Consider the following 20,061-nt stretch of genomic DNA (forward strand, 5'->3'; position numbering starts at 1 on the left):
GGTAACTGGGATTTGTATTAATCAGATATGGTAAGATACGAAGACACGGAAATAACTGTTGTGATGGAAGAAGTTTTTTATACTCACATTCCCTAGCATGCCACGGAAGGGGGTCACACAGGGAAACACTGGGGTTGGTGAGGAGGCAGAGAACAGGGGAAAATGTGGGCAAGGGGCTTTATTGTGGCTTCTTTGGGAAGGGATGGGTGAGGCAGGGTAAGAAGGTTTAGGATTGGCTAGCTTGAATTTCAGTGGGCTCTAGGGTAGGGCACGAGGATAGTGGCCCACTGTGTGAAAGCCCAATAAAGGAGGTGGCTGAAGGTACGGGCTCTGGATTTGTTGCTTTGCATTCGAAAGGCACGCTTCTGTGCAAGTTATTTACTAACTCTGGGAACTGGCCAGCCCTGGGAGAGGCAGTCTCTGTAGGAACAGCAAGGACCCACCCAGTGGTCAGAGGATCAGAATACAGAAAATAAGACACGATTAAAAGACAGCCTTGCCTTGTTCTCAATCTTAGGCAAACATTCGGTCTAAGTATGCTAATTGTAGGGTTTTTGTCATGCTCTTTATCAAGTTAAGTAGTTTCCCTCTATTCCAAAGTTGTTTTTATCATGAATGGATGTTAGATTTTGTCAAATACTTTTTCTCATCAATTGATATGATCATATACTTTTTCTTCTTTAGCCTGTTAATACAGTGGATTACGTTGGTTGATTGTGAATGAACCAGTTTTGCATACCTGGAATTAAACCCCCTTGGCCATAGTGTATAATTCTTTCTATACATTGTCAGATTCAATTTGTTAATATTTTGTTGAGGTTTTTTATGCCTAAGTTTATGAGACATTAATTCTCCAGAAGCAATCTCATTTCTATATATTAACAATAAATACCAGTCTGTAGGTTTTCTTTACTTGTACTGTCTTCATCCGGTTTTGGTATCAAGAATACCAACAACAACAAACAATCCAAATAAATGTGACCTTAAGAGTCACCCAAACGACCCTCACATTGTTGAATTATGACAGTGGCCATTTTTTAATCCTGAGTTTTACTACCAGCAATTATTATATTTATTGAGAACCTAACATTCTTGGTGTATTATGTTTATTTAATACAGTACCTGATAATGCAATTCTCATTTTTTTTCCTACTTAAAAAATATCAATTCTTTGAGAAAAGGAGCCAGGGCTGTGCAAAGCTTATATGCTCAATTTATTTGTTATAATCAATCATGTGCCTGACTAGTAAAATGAGATTTACAATTAAATACAGTGACTTAACAACAAAGGGCTCCAAAACAAAAATCCAAACCAAACCAAACCAATTAAAAAACCAAAAGAGTAAGTTTCACAGGAATCTTAAAATCAAACTGAGTAATCCCCACACTGTGATTAAAGTTTAAAGTCTTTTTCCTTGCATAAAAATGAAATCTGAATAATTGTACAATTATAGACTATATTCAAAAATATATTAAGATTTATGATCTTCTAGTGATGAGTACATAAATACTGCTTTATCTGGCTGAATTACCTAACAATGTTATTAGCACTTTATGATAAGAACACCATTCCCCGCACAATACTCTGCATTTTTCTGTTATTATGAGCAATTTTAGATATCCTCTTTTTTCCTTCCCCTTTCAGAGACTGTTTATATGCCCTTATTATCTTGATATCATTCTGAGTCTTACATCCTTTTATTCTTGAAAACATACTACATTGGCAGGCTTGAATTTTTGTACCAATAATGTCAAGTTTACTATTAACCACAAACCTGGCCAAACTCCTACTGCCTTTCAGAAGCTACCATATTTATCATTCATTCCAAGTGACTATCTTGGTTTTTATTTTCATTTATTTATACAGCACACCTAATTCTTCTAAGTGGTCAGTTAATAGTTTACAAAACCTAGACCAGATGAAATCCAGGAGCATTAAGGCTTTGAAGGTGTGTTTTAATTTAATTTTAAAAAGAATTAAGATTCCTTAAACTCTACAGCAGCATACCCATCCTTCTAAGCATTCCAAAACTCTGAAGGGCAGACAGAAGAATTTTCTGTTACTACAAACATAAAAATCACTGCAGAGCTCACGAACATTTCAAATATAATTATGAACAATGCAAACCTGGAACTGCCTTTCCATGGAGTTGTCCTCTTAAAGAGTTAGTCAGTTTTTCAGATATTTTTCCAGAGAGTAGTTTACTGGAGGTGAATAAAATGAAATAATTCAGTGCTATACAAAATAATAAAAATTTTTATTTTCAAATTAATAAACAAACTATAATAAACATGACCAAACAACAAAGAAAGTTATTGGTTTCTATTCATTATGGCTAGAAATATAAATTATCTAAACAAGTATCTAAATCTGCCTCCTGCTTCCAGATAAATTAATGTATTGCATATACATATTTTCAAGTCGTTCCTAACTCTTATTCAGACTTAAGACTTGGGCACTCCTCTATTTTTTACATAGAATTGGAAACAGTCTTTAAAAAAAGCTAACAGAGTAATAAATATAAAAATTTTATACATCCTATAATCTGGATTAATTATGATTAATCTGTGGAAATACACAGTACAAATCTATCAATCATACACAATTAGGTCTAACTGTTATATACGGAAAATAAATTTTACAACGGTCAGTTTTTATTCACATCCTTGAAAGGTATAGCACTGTTCCCAATAAGTATTCCTTCCACCACTTCTGTATACTTTATACATTCTCAATCCAAAAAGAAACAACATCCACCTATTTGACTTTTTGCTTTTTTCTTGCTTGAAACTGCTCTGTTTTGTTTTTTACAGATTTAATCAACATTGACAAGGCAGGATCAATGGATCTCTTGTGTGATTCCTTCTGAATTTCACTCTCTTTTTTCTTTATTGCCTGAGTAAGTTCTTGTTCTTTTTGTTCTCTCTGACGTGCTTTCTCCTCAAGGATTTTTTCCATAGCTTTTGTTTTCTTGAAATTAGGATCTGAAGGATCCAAATTGAACAAGTGGGAAGTATACATTGCCTGAAACCGTGCATCCTTAACATTGACCTGCAAATCCAAAAGGAAAACATAAATAAATAAAATTAGTAAACCAAAAGGCCCAGAAATGGGACCAAATTTCGAAAGTAAGTGAATTGATTATATAAAATACAAACGTGGGCATTTTGCATTGATTCATTAGAAAATTGTTCTCCCACAGATCTTCAATGGAGTTTTAAGGTTTATTCCTGAACCACAATGTGCAGGGCACACTGTTTTTAATCACACAATGACAATATCCTTGAAAGGGAACTATCATAGTCTATGCATACAATGGCCTGGAACGACACCAGCCACTTAGACTGAGCGTCTGGAGGAGGGGAGGAGTGACCACTGGAGTAGGCAGGCTCCTCCACGCTTACAGTGTGAAACCTCTTTCTGGCTGGGATAATTAAGCCAGCGATGGTATCTCCTGCTGGAGTTTTATGCAGTCATTGCATTCTGAGTACATTAAACGTTTTTTCAACCTTCGTGCTAAAGTGAGCAGCTACTGAGGGTGATTCATACAGCAAAAGATTTAAAGATCAAAATGGGAAAAATGGCACCCCTGAGACCAAGATCCAGTCAGATACAAGCCCCGAATTTATCCTTTATCTTTCTACAAAAACACTGTGGTCCTACATGTTAAGAGTGTACCCTTAACTCCAGCCAGGTCTTCAAGTATTGCCAGGCACAGGGGTGACCAGCCAGAAAGGGAGCATGACTCACTGCCACCCATCATTCCCATGGGAAAAATGAGTCCACCCGGAGATGGACTGTAGAGTTACTTAGTTATAGTAAGGACAACAGACATGATACCACCACCACCACCACAACACTCATGAAAAATGTTTTTATGCATGATGATTAGTGTGTGGAGTCAGTTCTCATAATAGAAGATCTGACTACAAATCATTCTTTGTTTTTAACTTTTCATAAGAAAATCAATTCACCAAAAAGTTCAGTGGAACAGTACCACACATGGAGCTGACTTAACAGAAACCGGAGCTACACAGTGGTTTCAAAGTCCCTCTCCACGCTACTTAGAAGTTATCTGTACGCCCCTCTCAATTCTCTAATCAACTTCAAAATCTCTCCCATCTTCTTCTGGGTCTATTGTTCCATGCTAATGGATGGAAGTCATCAAATAGTTCCTGACAGCTGTTGTAGGTTTTCTGTACAGGGTTCAAACTCATGCATGGGGATTGTGTGGCCACTAGAAATATGTACTTAGCAAAAAGAGGGAAAAGAGGGAGCGATGGAAACAAGAAACATAGCAATTAAAAAAGCATGGCCTACTGCACTGGCCCTTGCACACAGAGTGTGACGCGATGTGATGTGAACCTGCTATTTCTCAGTCAGGCTTAATGATGCAGAACTTTCCCGGTGTGAGCATCACAGTGCATGTGATTCGAACACTAAAAGCTACATATTTTGGTGCAAACATGGCTACCAAAATAGAAGCCAACTACATCACCTGGTGCTCAACCAAAGAAACACCCCAGGGATGAACTGGCTGTGTTGGACTGAAAGACGGTAGCTTTGGCTCCACTATGGGCCCTTCCTAAGATGCTCAATTTTTATCTCCAGAGCTGACTTTAGATTTAACACCAGCTTTAAGAGGACAATGACTTTTGTCCCTGGTTACCTCAAAGTCATCCTCCAATAATTCCTTCTTCTTCATAAGCTGTTTTTTCTTCTTTTTGCTCAGATTCTGGTGCTCCACAATCTTGTTATAATTGAAGTGTTTCTTGCTCTCTTCCTCCTCATCCATCACGAGCAAAGCCATTTCAGCCTGTGGAGAGAAAAAAAGAGTACAAATATACAACAGTGCTTTTCTTTCCCCAAACAGGAGTATATGGCACAGACATCCCCCCAGGAAAGGAGAATCGAGCCACCAATGCTCTGGGATAACACCTGTCATCCGTAAACTGATTGTGGATTACCAGAACTCAAAACGAAACCCAGAGATCTCCATACAGTAATGGGTATAATTTTTAGAAGCAACATCACTGACAGCAGGAAGCTTTATCTAAAAACCGGACCATATTTCACCTAGTGTAACTGGTTAGTAGGCTGTAGAAATAAGAGTCCTCAAGTCCCCCAAATAAAAATTTCTCATTTTCAGTTTGTTCTTTTTAAGCAGACACTAAATCTAGCAAACATGTAGTATTTTGTGATACAAACTAGACTTTCCAAACATGCTTTAGGAACAAGGAATTCCTTTTTCCTTTTGCTTTTTTTTGGCCTTTACTTTTTCAATGTTGACACATTTCTATGAAGGCAGGATCTTAATATTTGCTTCTGTAATCTAATATAATGCTTGTTTCCACTAAATAGGTATTTTCTACTGACCATGGGATTAAATGCAAACCTTCAAGTATCAAGTAAACAACCATGTACACTAGAGAAAATACAGAGTGTGCTATGAGATTCCTGTGAATCCTCCTCCATTACCGCTTTAGACTGCTTTAATTATGTCTCCTTTCCACCACTGGTACCTGCAGTTGGCTTTCTTTTTAGAGCCATTTTCTACAAAAGAAAGGTTTTCTTTTGCTCCTTAACTCTGTGAACATTACTGCATATGCAGTAAAACATGCGTTAAGATGCAGAGTTTAGGTGACCAGTCAGGCTCCCTCCTAGACAGTGCTATGAACATCAGTCTTGTGAACACTGTTGACTCCAATTCCTGTCTCAGCAAAAATACATATTACTCTGTGCCATGGATCTTTAGGAGGCACTGAAGCATAAAGTTTACTACACTTCCAAGAAAGACTAATTTTGTACACTAAATTTATGTTATTTTCAATAATAAAAAGAGAGAAATGAGCATTGAACAAGCCATAAAGCAAACCCTGTATTACAGATCAGATTGAATTAAAAATTATGGCATTATTATTTTAAGGTTTTAATAGTACTATTTGTTTTTGGTCTCAGTTACAGTAAGGGTTTTTAATAATAAGATATTTTGCTCTTAATCACAAAGGGACATGCCTTGGGTTTGAGGTAAATTTTAACTTTGTACTAGTTGGATACTAGTTGGAGAAATTTGGTAAAAAGATGACATTTAAAACCTATGCTGTTGAAATTCTTATTTATAAATTCATAACTAAAATCAGTTATTTTTTTTTTATTAGGGATACTGGAAACATATGGATAACTTCACTTGAACTGTACATATCAATTATCCACTAAGCATGTAACCATGACCATGTTTTACCTTTTGTCTTTCTAGTTCAGCTTGTTCCTCTGGAGATGTGCCATCTTTTGCAGATTTTGTTGATTTCTTCTTTTCTTTTATACCTGGCACAACAAACCAACATAGGAGGGTTAAAAATTATAAGACTATCACAGCAACAATCTGTTTATACTATTTTCTTTTAAAAATTTTGTTTATAACAAAAATGCAAGGTATCTATCAATAAATATATAGAAACTAAAGAAAGTAAAAAAAATATTACTGAGATGACTATGGGTATGAATGGAATAATAATAGTCTGGATGGGATGAGTGAATATTACAAAGAAGGAATTTCTTCTGAGTAATGTATAATTATATATACATCAGCTAAAAAAGAAAAATCATAAGATAATTTCAACAGATATAGAATACGTACTTGATAAAATTCAACATCCACTCATGACAAAATATATACATTTAATAAAATTCTATTCAAGGAAATCTTTACAAAGATTAACAAGATAGATTTGATATACATGTAATACAGTGTGCTAAACTGTACTACAAAGTGAAAACAAAAACACTGTACTACATAATGAGAAAAACAGAACAGTTGGCTTAGTATGTAATAAAATGTAGCATCATACATCACTGGAAAAAGAAAGGATTATTCAATAACTGGTGCTAGGCAATTTGTTTTATTCTGCAAAAAAAAATTTGAGCTATAGATGCATCGCATAATGTACAGGAAAATAAAATGCAGATGTATTAAAGAGTTAAACATTAGGAAAAAAAACCCTATGAGAAAATACAGGGGAACAGCTACCTGATCTTAAATAGAAGGAATGTTTTCTTAGCATAAGAATAATAGGAGAAATCACAAAGGGAAAAAAAACAAAATACAGGTAATTTTAATATATAAACTCTTAAAACTCATCAGCAAAATGAAAAATTCATCTCTATAATGACAATTTGACAATAACTACCTGTAAGTAAAAGTGTAACAAAACCCCTTCTCTTTCTCTAAAGACAAACTTGATCTTTGTTTAACTTTCTAGTTCTATTATTATTAAACAAAATTACTCATGGTAAAACTGGCTCCTGATTAGAAAACTGACTATATTTTCAGGGACTCAGGGACTTCTGGAGACCACAAGGTGTTAGATGAGGAGATGCTCTCGTCCTGAACAAGAGGCAGTAACACACGGCAGTTAAGGGCACTTGACTCGGGAGCAGCTGGCCTGGGTTTAAATTCTGGCTCAACTACATTCTAGCTGTAGCAGTTTGTGCTTGTGTCCTTATCTGTAAAGTGGGGATTATAATACTTGCACCTACCTCCTAGGGTTATTGTGAGGACTAAATACACTAAAAAATTTTAAGAGCTTAGTTAATGTCTGGCACATGGTGCTATCAACTGCTTGCTATCACTGTTATAATAGTCTGACTACACATATATAAGATATCTTGGGTTCCTTGGTGATCACGCAGATGCTTTGATTTTTCTTCCTTTTTTTGTGTCTGTTGGGAGGGGTTCAGGGAGAATTGGTGTCAAAGTATGAAGAACTACTCTGAAGAGTAAGAAGGTTCAGAATCCACAAAGACATGTTCTGTTACTCTAGAATGTTATTACACAATCTCAACCTTCTCTGAGCTGCTGGACACTGTCTTATTTGGATAAGTTGAGTTCTGTCCTTCCAAATGCAGAGAAACCAATGGTCTCTAAAGTATTAACAACAATTAATGCTTCTACAGCACTTACTAGGCACCAGAAAGTACTGCTGTGTTATTCCCTTTTATATAGGAACTGCTTTAGTCCTCACAACAATGCTATGAGGTAGATTCTGTTATTTATTACAATCTTCACCCTGTGGGTGAGGAAACTGAAACACAGAGAGGTTAAGCAATTTGTCTCAAGGTGAGTTCAGAACAAAATTCAGAACATATAATGATGGTTGAACAACCGCAGCTAATGGGGGATAACAGGAAGTGGAGAGAAGCTTTAGAAGCTGCTCCACGTGCACTAGCCCTGCTGCACTAAGGCAGCCCTGCCCAGCTGAGAGAACACATCTGCACATAAGTGTGGCCTCGTTCACCCCTCACTGCTACCAAGGTGTCTGTCTGCACTTTTCAGAAGAAATACCATTGTACGTAGCCCTTCCCCTAAGTGAGATAGGGCTCCTATCTCAAATGTTTTTCAGGGAATGATGTATCTGCTTTAAGATTATAACCTTTTCTCTGTTATAAAGTATGTGCACGTATTTACACATATAAATATCATCAAGGTTCCACTTTCTTAGGGTCTGACTCCCACACCCTAAGTTTACCTCTGCTCTCTTAAGGCAAGAGCTCCTTTTGAAGTGAATGGACAAGTGACATATGCAGAAGATCATTCTGTGGCAGGGGAAAAAAATCAGGCTGTATATGATTAATACATAAAGGAGATAAAGATCTTCACATACAGCTGTGGGAAATAATTTCAAAGAGCCCACAATGAACTGTTCCGGATTTTATAACAACCTGGTGAAAAGCCATAAAAATAAACTTGAAAGGAAGACTGCAGCAAGAGAGGAAAAAAATCTCCAAGATGGTCGGGGCTAAAAATGATATCCAATTTTAGTGTAATGAAAATTTCTTTGCTCATGAAGAATTTACTGTGTGCTACATTGAACTGTTTAGTCAGAAGATAAATAATGTGTAGAGACCCTTTCTGCACTGTTAACAAGATCATATTAGGTGGGCATATATTTATTTTTTAAAAAAAGCATTTTCCCTTTGGAAAGCTTTCAGACCTAATTTAGTGAACAGTACTAGGGAAATGAAAGTCCCTGTTCTGAAATGTTATCTTTATTTTTCAGTGAATCTTTTGGCAAGTAAGAGTCCACATCTCCTGGGACTGTGGCAAAAAGGACATACAGATGATTCTAATAAGCTGAATATTAACAGAGACTTGAAATCGGGTGTTAGGGTTTTACAGTTAAAAAAAAAAAATCTAATCAAGCCTTACCGAGGCCACTATCCCTTTAAGCAAAAAAATGTAACAGAATACATCCATGGAAAAAAGATGTGTTGCGAACAATTGATCTGTAAAAGGAATATCTGTAAAAGAAATTCCATTTTCCATTACTTGTAATGTCAGAGAAATTGTTCCCATAAAAAAGTTCTTCCAGAGTGTTCAGTTGAGCACTTCTTGTGAGACAGCAGTTAAGAGAATTCACTGGAGGGCAGACTGCTCTCTGTACTGACCAGACAGGAGTGGTAAGCCCCCTAGCAATTTACTCTTTAGCAGCAAGTTCCTGCACCCAAGATCACTTGTCCATCATCAGATAATACAGTTTGTTAATCTTCCTCTGGACCGAGGCATTCTGGCTTTGCTTGGAAAGCCAGCAAGTCCTTGTGTCCAGCTCTTATACATATGGATCCTGGCTCTGGCTTTGGTCTTCACAATGCACTTGTAGAGTTACAAAAAGTAAAAGGGAGCCATTAGGATTCAGGTTCTACCATCTACAACTGGCCCTTGTGCAATCCAACCACGTTTTCAGTTCACTCCTCTATAAAGTGGGCTAAAGTTTGGATTAGAGGACAGAATGCATATAAGAGCATTTGTAAACTGTAAAACTACATATGAGCAGTATACTGTAAGCACCCAGCATACTGGCTGAATGAATCAAATATGTGTGCCTTATTATTAGATTTTCATGGTGGTTTATCAAATATCTAAAGTTGTCAAGACAAAGGATACATTCTAATAGGGTATATTTAACATGTGATGTACTTTATTTCACTCATACTTCTTCAAAAACAAAATCTTTCAGTTTATGTAATTAGATAGCACTAAGCAAATTTTTCCAATACTTCATTTCTACAAGAAAAAATAACTTTTAACTCATTCTAGAAGTACATTTTCAAAACTCTCATCTAATATTGAGTTTGCACTTTAAAAAACATAGCAAAATTATAGCAAATTTACAGTGTAGGGGGTAAAAAATAAAAGGAAAAATTAGTAAAGATTTCTAGTACTCATATTGGCTCCTAACCCGAGCCAAACACCAGGTCTGGCATCAGTAAGTGAACTCAATTCCTCCACATTTTGAAGAGTGTGTAAGTTTAGCTCTGGGATTGCCTAGGGCAAAGGTGTCCTGGCTTAAAATGTCTCTGTCCTGCTCAACCGTGGAGCTGACCTATACACCCTTCCAAACACTAATGCTTTTCCTCCTATTTCATGGCCGTTCCTTCTGTTTCATAAACTTTCCCCCTACCTTCCAGGTAGTACCTTCTCCAGGAGGACAGAGTACCTTACGCAGGCTCCTGACCTCAGAGCCCAAACCTGTACCTTCCTCTCTTACCAATACTTTCTACCCCTCGTTCCATGGTTTGAAATACTATTTAAAGGCTACCGATTCCTAAGTCAGAATCTAGGAGTTATGCTAAATGCCTTCCTTATCCAAATAAAAAAATTGGCAAGTCTACCTCCAAAATATATCTAGAATCCCACTTACTTTTCTCCTTCCAATTCCATTACTGTCGTGCTGTCTAGACCAACCATCACCTCTAGACCTCTACAAAAGCCTGGTCTCTCAGCTCTCACCAACGCCTTTCTCCAATCTGTTCTCTTTGCAGGACCCAGAGTAGTATGTTAAAATGCATACCACAACACGTCACATCCTTGCTTTAAGACCCTTCACCGGCTTCCCACTGTCAGTAGAGTAAAATCCAAATTTGTCGCCGTGTCACAAGGCCCTGCAGGGTCAATCCTGTGTCCCAGCCTGGCCTTATACCAAACTGCCCCTCTGACCATGCTCCAGCCACACTGGTGTCTTTCAATTTTTCTGACACCAGTTCTTTCTCACCTCATAGCTGTTCTACCCATTTTCCGCTCATTTGCAACGCTCTTCCCCCAGCTCTCTCTGCCCAACTCCTTCTCATTCTGCAGGTCTCAGCTCAAACGTCACCATCTCAGAGAAGCTTGCTTTGCCCACCCTATACAAAGAAAGCTACTCTCCTTCTTCCTCCCAGTTATATGCTCTATATTACCCTATTTATTAGTTCCTTTAAAACACTCATCATATTCTCCTAATATTCTTATTTGTTTACCTGTTTAGCATGTCTTCCCTAAAACTATAACCTACTTAAAGGATGTAACTTAGCTTGTATTATTAGTGCTGTATCTCTAGCCTAGCAGAGCGCTCGGCACCTGGTAGGCACTCAAAAATATTTATTGATAGAATGGATAAACATGTCAAGATACCATTTTTTAGTACTAACTTTATCTTAAAAAAAAAAAATTCACTCTTTTGTATTTCTTTTTCCTTAAAAGAAAACAGCTTAAGCCCAGATATAAATAATTATTCCTAGGAAGTATGCTGAAATCAAAAGTATATCGAAAGCAAGCAAACGTTATCTGCATTTTCCCTTGGAACGTCTGATACTAACTTTAGGGAAAACTATTCACAATTTAAATGTGCTGATTACAAGAAACAAGCTACCCAAGCCACCAAGCTATTTAACTTACTCTTTGAATCCCACCCCGAGTTCTGCAGTTTGACCAGATTTCACATGCCAAATGAAGCACTTTGGAATGAGAACAAGGAAACTATAATGTTTCGCATTTCTCTGTTATAAACTTGGTTTCCTGAAATCGGAGGATAAGGCTAAAATCCATCATCTTCTAGAAATGACTGCTCAGGTATGATAAAAAGCAGAATATGCTGTTTCCATTTCCCTTTCCAATTCCTAAGAATCTCACATCCTATAATAGACTTTATTCATCTTGATCTCCTTTTCACCAACAGAATGTCAGTGATAAAAGGCTATAACAACCAGGAAATAATTTTGAGCAATTTTGACATTCCTGTTGAGAACTATTCTGGCCCACTAGTCACAAGGGACAAGAAGCAGGGAAACTTCATAAAATCCTTCTCTTTACAATGCCAGCTTGGAGGTGCTCCAGGACCAAGCCTCTGGGGTTCATGTGTGTGGTATGCAGAGCAGGGGAAGGCAAAATGCATGAGAACAAATGGAAAATGCTTACAGTGGTCCTGCACTGACTTGTCCAAGTATGGCCTGAACCTTACCACATACGTTTATACACACACACATTTATACATACCAAAAAGGTAAGAATGAAAGCATTCAGGAAAGAATGACTGGTGCATGCGCAATGGAAACAAAGCTCCCTGGATATAGGAAATCAGATACCTGATAGTTTAGGGATTCAAGGAAAAAGGGGAGGAAGCTGGCTTTCAGCTACAATGAAGCTAATAATGAAGCAGAATAAATGAAAAAGGGATAAAATGAAACATAGATGCTTTTGTCTATTTGAGCCGAAAAGCTTTCATACTATGTATGAAACCCTGTTTCACACATGTAAATCATGTAAAAATTAAAAAAAATTATACACATATCCACAAATATATAAACAAATTTATTCCATGCTTTCAATTCTTCATAGCCTGTGCAAAGAGAGATGTAGAATGGATGTGTTATAAAAAAGCAGTGAAAGCACTCAAAAATATGACTTCCTTTTTTTCCTCATCCTTTTATAGTCAATCTGTCTATAAGGATATTTCCCAGAAAGGCATCTCCAGTAAACTGTTAAATGAATCATATTACCCAAAGCTTCCTATAATGAAAGTATTTCTTGTATGTTCAGGGGGCATGCTGACCCCTCCTAATCCTATCAATGGTTACATCCCACAGGACAAACTTGCTTATAAGCCACTAGGGAGCTATACAAATTCTAGGAATTTTATTTTTTTATTTTTATTTTTTTAGTGAAACAAAGTGTTTATTAGAAGGAAAAAGAGTATGTGTGAATAGGCACACACAGGAGGACTTTAGATTCCAAGTGAAAACTACAAATATGGGCTGGCTTACCTATTTTTTTAGCTTCTTCAGCAAAGTATGGGTCATTCATATCAACATCAGAGGGAACTTCATCTTCACTGGCCTCTTCAGCAAGAGCCTTAAAGTTGAATATAAAAATACATACAGTTTATTATAAGGACCAAAATATATAAGCGTGAAGAAAAACTGTACTTTTTTTAAATCAAGCAGTTCAATCTAAAATTAAAGTAGTTTTTTAAATGGATCAGTTTATAAAATAACTCCTGAGTAACTCTTCTGTTTGTCAAACAAATACTTATGGAATACTTAATAAATGCAGGAACTATGTAGGGCTTTTGAGAGAAATGAAAGTTATCAGATTCATGGTTTTTGTCTTCAAAAATTTTACAATCTATTAAAAGAAGTTATAGACACATAAACAGATATATATATAGTAATAGTAATTCAAGATAGGAAGTGCCAGAAGAGGCAAAAATAAAATACAGACATTCAAGGAGAAGAATACTTTTAGATGGGTGAACAGTGAAGAGAGGTGGCCTGCCTCATGTCTCACAAAACTGAGAAATGACAGTGATTATCAATAGCTTGAAGTACTGCATTGTGGGTTATCTTTTAAATCATTAAAGCAATTCACCTGCGGTTATTTAAAGAAAATGATAATGAACTTCCTGTTCTCATCACCCAATTTCAACAATTACCTTGTTTTATCTATAATCCACTCATGAAAACTTTTGTGCTATTTTTAAGCACATCTGTTGGTTACATTTTCCCTAATCAAATCTGAACAGTTTACTAAGTTAGTATATTTAAATTTTAAAAATCAAGTCTATAAAATACATAGAACATATGCAAACTGAGATCAGACCAACCAGATTGAGTTTATCCCCAGGAATCTAAAACATGAATCGTTTCAACAAAAACATTTAGAATGCACATTGCTAAACATCATCCTACATGCTGAAGAAGACCCACCAAGCTCTAAAGAATATTCATTTTGATATTACTATCCTTTTAAGAACAAGGGCTTCTAAGAATTTTTTCACCAAACTATTACAACCGATTCATCAGTAATACGATGTTTCTAACAAAGATTATGAAATACTTATATAGCTAACCACATATTTATTCACATTTTTTAAAACTGTTTTTTAGATCTAAATTACAGTATATCAACTATGGCGTATAAACATGTATTCATTTCTTTAGTAATAATTTCTCAATATCAAATTGAAGTCACGAAGAGGAAAAGGGGAAAAAGTATTTTTAACTTGAATTCTTGAAACTCTTCTATATGTGAAGAACCTGGGGAGATGGAAGAGATCGGCTGGAATCACCAAGTCCAGTATAGAGCTGAGTCTAGAACAAACTGGGCACTCAACCAATGTATTTTTAATATTATTGATAAAATGAGTCCAGTCTAAGCCCAATGAAGGGAAAGCGTTAAAGCAAAGATAACCTCAAAGCACCAAATGAAAATCAAAGACAATAGCTGCTAAAGATCTCAGAAAAGAATGACTACTTTATTGACCCCATAAAGACCCGTTTGTAAGTCTTCCAATAAACTGATGGTTTAATAACTTGTGGAATTATTCCATTTAAAAGATATTTTACTGCCTGAGAGAGGCAGCATATCAATGGGGGCAGGGCTCTTACCTCATTTCCTCATTTTACTATCCATTTCCAGAAACACTGAGTATAACAGGAGTTCAAAAATCACTCCATTGCATCATTCAATTTTGTAGCCCTCTTTCAATATTGCAGCTCTTGTACCAAAAGCACAAGCTTACACCATACAGAGAGAAACAACACAATACAGTAGCAAGAGCACTGGAGCAAGAGATCTGGAGTCTGGTCTCAGATTGGCCATTAACAAGCTGTGTATCCTCAGACGAATCACTTAATTTTCTACAACTATAAAACGGCAGGGTTGGACTAAAACTAATCATTTAAGATTCCTAAAAGTTGTAAAATTCTGTGATTAGTGATACCATCTTAAGACAATAAATGCAGTGCTAGAATGCTGCATTTCATTGACAAGATAGAGTATTCTTATTGGCAAAAACCCTAAGTGGTCTCTGCTATTACTAAGGACTCTAACTCTGGAAAGATGTTATCCCTGAATGATAGGAGTCAAATCAGATTTTTCACAGACAACATATTAGCACAGAGAAAATATCCTTGATAAAAGGATCTAATGACAATATGATGTTAAAAGATCTATAGAATAAAATAATATTGAAAAGTGAAAAAAGCAGCTTGAGAAGTGGAAATACAAAGAAAAAATTTCATTCATGTTGAAAATTTCTCTATGTATACATCCTCAAGCAAAAATGTCTGTATGTACCTCTCTTCCTCAAAAACACAGAATAGAATCAAACTGTCTTACATCTAGAAATCAGCTAAACTATGCATTTTATTTAGGTAGCAAATAAATGTAAAATATTAGAGCAAGGCAGTTAGGTTAAATGATACAGGCTTCGTGTATCATTATGCAGCCTTGCAGAAAACATTTCACCCACCGTAGTGAGTGGTCACATTATGAGATACTGGATGCCAAGCACCTGGTACCTTCTGATACTTAGTGGTTGCTCAATAATTATTTGGTCATGATTATCACTGATACCTTTTGTTTCTTTTTCAGTCTTTTTTTCTCTTTCTTCTTCTCTAAAAATTGTTCCCATGGGGTCAGTTTATCCTTTCCTTCCAATTTGTTTCTGACCATCTCTTCTGCACTTTCTTTAAGGCCTAAGAAAAAACACAGATAGGTTAGTTTAAAATGTTATAGCTTCATTCACTTAAAAAATGTAATTTACCAAAAAAGGTAATTTACATATATTTACTAGAGTAACAAGATAAAATGCAACACTACAATGTCACAGAGTAATGTAGTATCAATCTATATCAAAGCTATTTCCCAATAACAAATGACAATAAACCTAACCAAACCAAAATAAACAAACCAACTCAGCAAATAAATATATGGTCAAGCCACTAAAGAAAACTCCCTTATTTAAGCTCAAAATTCATTTCTCTGTACTTAACTGAATTGCTTGAGACACTAAGAAAAATTCTGGAACAAAATCTTCTCAGGATAGGACTACTAATTAATCTTGGGTAACAAAGGTAAGTGGTCTTTAACATAATTATTTCTACTTGCTTCTTTGCCCAAGTAAAAGACTGTATTCCCTGGAAACTACAAGTGACTAACAAAAATTGATTAGTAAGGCAATCCCTGTTGAAATACCCCAGGAAGAAAGAATTCCTGTAATTTCTCCTCAAGAACTCACTCTGTGAATCCACATCTTTAAGATCAAAAGGAGTATCAAGTTCAGATTCCACCTTGTATGTTTAAGTTCTTTCAATGATGTTATTTGCTCTTGTAGTTATCTCTCAAGGTCCTTGTTCATTATATTCTGCAGTTCCTGATTCATGTGTCTAGGTGGCTTATGAAATAACTAGAGTGGGGTGAGAAGAAAGAAAAGGCCCCAAGGCTGATCTATCAGTTCATGAAGACCTCATTACTGTCAAAGTAAAGGAAATGTGACCACTGTGTTATCCCCTTTGATAATACAGATGTTTGTTTTACTTCGTAGGGTTTTGGGGAGGTCATGGTTGGGTTTGAGGAGAGGGAGTTTTAACATTTAGAGGACACAAAATCCATTAAAAAATTAATGGAATGAATCTAGAGACAAGGTCAATCCAGATCATCTTTCCAGATACATTCTAAATTCTAAGAACGTGAAAACCACCCTAAGGATATAATAATTCCCCTTTCCCCTGATGAGTATACTGAGACCGAGAACGTTCAGCAACTTGCCTAAGAACACACAACTAGGAAGCTATACAGCTACAATTTTAACTCCTAATTGTCCTCTATACTATTACCAGATACATCTGAAATGCTGGTTTGATCTAAAATAAAGAAACTTATAGCCCACGAATAAAATCTAAAGCTTTGGGCCTCAGGTTCCTTATCTGCAAAATGAGGTTGGTCTGGATCAGAAGCATGCAGCTCCCTCCTCCCACATACACCTTTTTTCTCCTAAAAGAAAATATGTGGCAGAAGTCCAAATACACAAAACAACTAAAAGTGGTGCTTTGGGTCCTGAGCCCCAAAGAATAGCATGAAACAGCTGGAACAGATGATCTCTAAGGTCCCCTCTTTGGCTCTTAAGCCAAGACTTAATCTCTAAATTTCTGTAAGTTAGAAAAGTATTACGGTATATGCATACTCAAGGTTATGTAGATTTGTTTTCATGACATACTGCTGGTATGCCTGATTTATGGGATACTCTCTGATTTACGGGATGCCAAATCAGAAACACAACTCTCAATTCAAAAACGTTTCTTATAAAAAAACACAATCAATTTACTAAACAGTTTTCAAGAGAAATGTGAACTGTATAAAACATGTCCAGATCTCTGACTGAATCAACAGATACATAGCACCTTAGGAAATGTAAACTTGGATCCTCATTTGGGAGAAAGGAGCAAATCCTGACAAAACAAGTTGAGTTCGAACAGCAAAATAAAACAATTTATATATTATGCCTGTGGGCCAGCACACAGTCCAGTCTCAAATTCTAAATGCACAGTATTGTGTTATTAAATATGATGTTTAAATAATAATCCTTAAGGTATTCTAATTTCCTCATACATTAAGAAAGATTTTATTACTCCAAAATACTAAATTAAGTAATATATTTAGAGTGTTTTTTTCCCCCCGCGAAAATGTATTCTCTGGTTAATTTTAATCCTTGAAACTTAAACTCTACTTCTATCTCGGCATGATGCTAAGAAAGGTGTTACTGTTTCTTTTAGGTGACTAGAACATTGGTTCTGAATGTGTCTCAATCTCTATGAACTACTCCACATGTGACTGGGTCTTGACATTTTTGGGGAACATGGATACCTTTAGAATTTGATAAAAACTATGGAATCTCTGGGACTTCCCTGGTGGTCCAGTGGTTAAGACTCCACGCTCCCAATGCAGGGGGCCAGGGTTTGATCCCTGGTCAGGGAACTAGATCACGCATGCCACAACTAAGACCCGGTGCAGCCAAATAAATAAATAAATATTTAAAAAAATAATAATAATAAAATGTTAAAGAAAAAAAAAACTATGGAATCTCAAACACTGTACTGGAAAAATTTGCATACAATGTTCAAAAGTTTATAGATCCTCAATGCTCATTTCTATGTAAGGATCCAAATGGCCTCAGGCAAACAGCATTACCAGGGCAACAGAGGTCTAGGGGAAGACGGCAGTCCATCTCCCACTATTTCAAAACTTATCATTGACATTTGTAGGTTCTACACCAGGGTTTCTCATTTCAGTACAACTGTCATTTTGGACCAGATAATTCTTTGTTGTGAAGGACTGTGCATTATAGGATGTTAAGCAATATATCTGGCCTATCCACACTAGCTGCCAGTAGCCCCCAGTTATGAAAATAAAAAAATCTCTCCAGAATTGCCAAATGTCCTCTAAGGAGCAAAATCACCCCTAGTTGAGAACCACTGTCCTAGACAATGATTAGAAGTCATTTCTTTCCTTCCCTTTTTCCTCCCCTCTCCTTCCCTTCCTTCATTTTTTTGTGAAGGAAGGTGCAGCGTTTATTGCAGGCGCCAAACAAGGAGTCCAGGGCAGCTAATGCTCAAAAAGCCCGAACTCCCCAATGGGTTTCAGCAAATCATTTTTAAAGGCAAGGTGAGCGAGAGGCATCCCAGGGTATGTGATCAGCTCGTGTACAATTCTCTGATTGGTTGATGGTGAGGTAACAGGGTACTGTCACAGGGATTAACATTATCAATCCTTAGGCACCAGTAGGTCTGGGGGCTATGTGCTCATGGTCATCAAATAGTTAATTTCTTCCATTTGGTGGGGGTTTTAGCATCTGTAAAACAACTCAGGAAATGTGCATTATATACTGTTATCTGGGTACTTCAGAGAGGAGTTAAAGCAGAGGACATGGGGGAGGGGTCTGTCTTGGGAAGGTCCCATAGGGTCATGCTCAGTTACAGTAGGAAAAAGATACTGAGTCAAACCTCAGTCACCATTAGTTCAAGATACCATAGGTTGTTTCTGAGGGAACCAAAAGGTGATATAGATCTGTTTCAGGACAGGTGATTGGAAACAATTCTCCCTTTCTTGTTCTTTAAGCATTAGAGGTCATTTCTGAAGAGAAGGGCTATTTCATTATTTGTATCACATAAATTACGTATTATTTTTGTTTGGTACTTGATTACAATAATGTCTTTTTTTGTTTAGAAGTTTCAACTGAGTATGCCTTTTCTTCCAACTAGAACAAAGGCAGCTGAAGTCACCTTCTTTTGTATTGCATAATATTTAGCATAGTGCCAGACACATAGTAAGTACTTAATAAGCACTTAATTGATCTGTCTTGAAGGAGGAATTCTTATTTCAAGCCAACCGTTTGATCTTTCATGTTTGGAACATAGTCTCTCCAACAGAAAATGAATCAAAACTTTAGGATCTAAATAAATGTCCTTTATCCCAAAGTGGTTCATGCATTTTTTTTTTTTTTTTTTTAGGACCTATAGCTCTAAATAATTCATGAAATATCATTCTTGGGAAATATTTTTCTGGTATTTAGTTTGTTTACAACAATCAAGAAATAGTATCTTCAGTTAAATACAGTCTGTAATTTTTTGCATGGCTCTCACTTAATACACCAAAATAGTAGAATGACAAACACATTGCAATGAATTAACACACCACCACGATAACTTAAAAATGCTTTGTTCTTGCTGTCATCATGAGGTCATTTAAATCTCCTGCCACGGATCACAGCTGTTTACGTTCTAAATTCTTAAAAATATGCCCATTCCAGAAGCTTCCTGGCATATGCACAAGAACATTCTTCAGACACTTTTAGCTTCATTTGAGAGCAGCCACTACGTGACTGAAAAACTTCATTATAAATGTCTAGTTTTGCACATTGGTTTTTTAAAAATTTAAGCATATAGTCAAGGACTGCCGAATTAGTTAAAAA

General features: G+C 36.3%; 1 protein-coding gene across 4 annotated transcripts in view; it reads right to left on the bottom strand.

The window, feature by feature from the left end:
• Positions 1-2,286: 2,286 nt before the first annotated feature.
• Positions 2,287-20,061, bottom strand: part of ESF1 (ESF1 nucleolar pre-rRNA processing protein homolog) — a 58,367-nt gene continuing 40,592 nt past the window's right edge. For 2 of the 4 annotated variants that reach the window (XM_061208185.1, XM_061208186.1), the window contains exons 10-14: positions 15,669-15,790; positions 13,076-13,163; positions 6,243-6,325; positions 4,671-4,817; positions 2,287-3,052 (exon numbers count right to left, since the gene is read on the bottom strand). In XM_061208185.1, coding sequence (XP_061064168.1) covers positions 2,759-3,052; positions 4,671-4,817; positions 6,243-6,325; positions 13,076-13,163; positions 15,669-15,790 — 734 coding nt within the window. In that variant the 3' untranslated portion in view covers positions 2,287-2,758. The remainder of the gene's footprint in view (positions 3,053-4,670; positions 4,818-6,242; positions 6,326-13,075; positions 13,164-15,668; positions 15,791-20,061) is intronic. The other 2 variants (XM_061208188.1, XM_061208189.1) reach the window with 1 other exon arrangement.

Source organism: Eubalaena glacialis, chromosome 13, assembly GCF_028564815.1.
Source record: "Eubalaena glacialis isolate mEubGla1 chromosome 13, mEubGla1.1.hap2.+ XY, whole genome shotgun sequence".
Classification (NCBI taxonomy): Eukaryota; Metazoa; Chordata; class Mammalia; order Artiodactyla; family Balaenidae; genus Eubalaena; species Eubalaena glacialis.